Below are 777 nucleotides of genomic sequence, written 5' to 3'. Positions count from 1 at the left end.
GGCCGAGGGGGGCGGGGGGTGGGGGGGATCGCTGTGGGGTGGGAGAGGGGCGGGGGAGCCTCCCCTTCCAGCCGGGCTCCGGGAGCCCCCAGAGACCCCAAATCTCTGTGAGCCCCCCAGAGACCCCAAATCTCTGGGAGCTCTCCAGAGACCCCAAATCTCTGGGAGCCCCATGCTCGGGAAGGACGCCAGACCCCAAAGGACACCGAGAAAGAGACGGCAGAGGGATCCCAAGCCCTGAGAGGTGCCAGAGGGATCCGGAGCTTTGTGCTTTGGGTTGGGTTTGGGTTTGTGGCAGCTCCTGGGGCGCCGCACCCGGCAGAGCCCCGTGCTAGAGCTTGAGCGCCGTGACTCGGGGGATGTGGAAGGGACAGGTCTCTCTGACCCCCGTGGAGCTGATGGAGAAAGCCCGAGGGATGGTTAGGGAGGGGTCCACACCCCCATCCCCGTGTCCTCCCTGTCCCGTTGTCCTCCCCATCCCCTTGTCCTGCTGCTCCACGTCCCCCTCATCCTCTTGTCCTCCCTGTCCCCGTGTCCCCTTGTCCCTTCTTCTCCTTGTCCCCCATGTCCTCCCCATCTTCACGTCCTCCCTGTCCCCTTGTCCTCCTTGTCCATGTGTCCTCCCCATCCCTTTGTCCTGCTGCCCTGTGTCCCCCCCATCCTCTTGTCCTCTCTGTGTCCTCTTGTCCCCCCTTCTCCTTGTCCCCCGTGTCCCCCTCATCCTCTTGTCCTCCCCGTGTCCCCCCGTGTCCCCCTCGTCCCCCCGTGTCCCCCCAC

At 65.8% G+C, this 777-nt stretch overlaps 1 protein-coding gene across 1 annotated transcript in view; it reads right to left on the bottom strand.

The window, feature by feature from the left end:
- Positions 1-26: 26 nt before the first annotated feature.
- Positions 27-777, bottom strand: part of LOC106632080 (prominin-2-like) — an 8,766-nt gene continuing 8,015 nt past the window's right edge. The window contains exon 12 of the mRNA XM_014311213.2: positions 27-395. Coding sequence (XP_014166688.1) covers positions 332-395 — 64 coding nt within the window. The 3' untranslated portion in view covers positions 27-331. The remainder of the gene's footprint in view (positions 396-777) is intronic.

Source organism: Geospiza fortis, unplaced genomic scaffold (genome assembly GCF_000277835.1).
Source record: "Geospiza fortis unplaced genomic scaffold, GeoFor_1.0 scaffold777, whole genome shotgun sequence".
NCBI classification, from domain to species: Eukaryota; Metazoa; Chordata; class Aves; order Passeriformes; family Thraupidae; genus Geospiza; species Geospiza fortis.
This window is presented reverse-complemented; position numbering and strand designations above follow the sequence as displayed.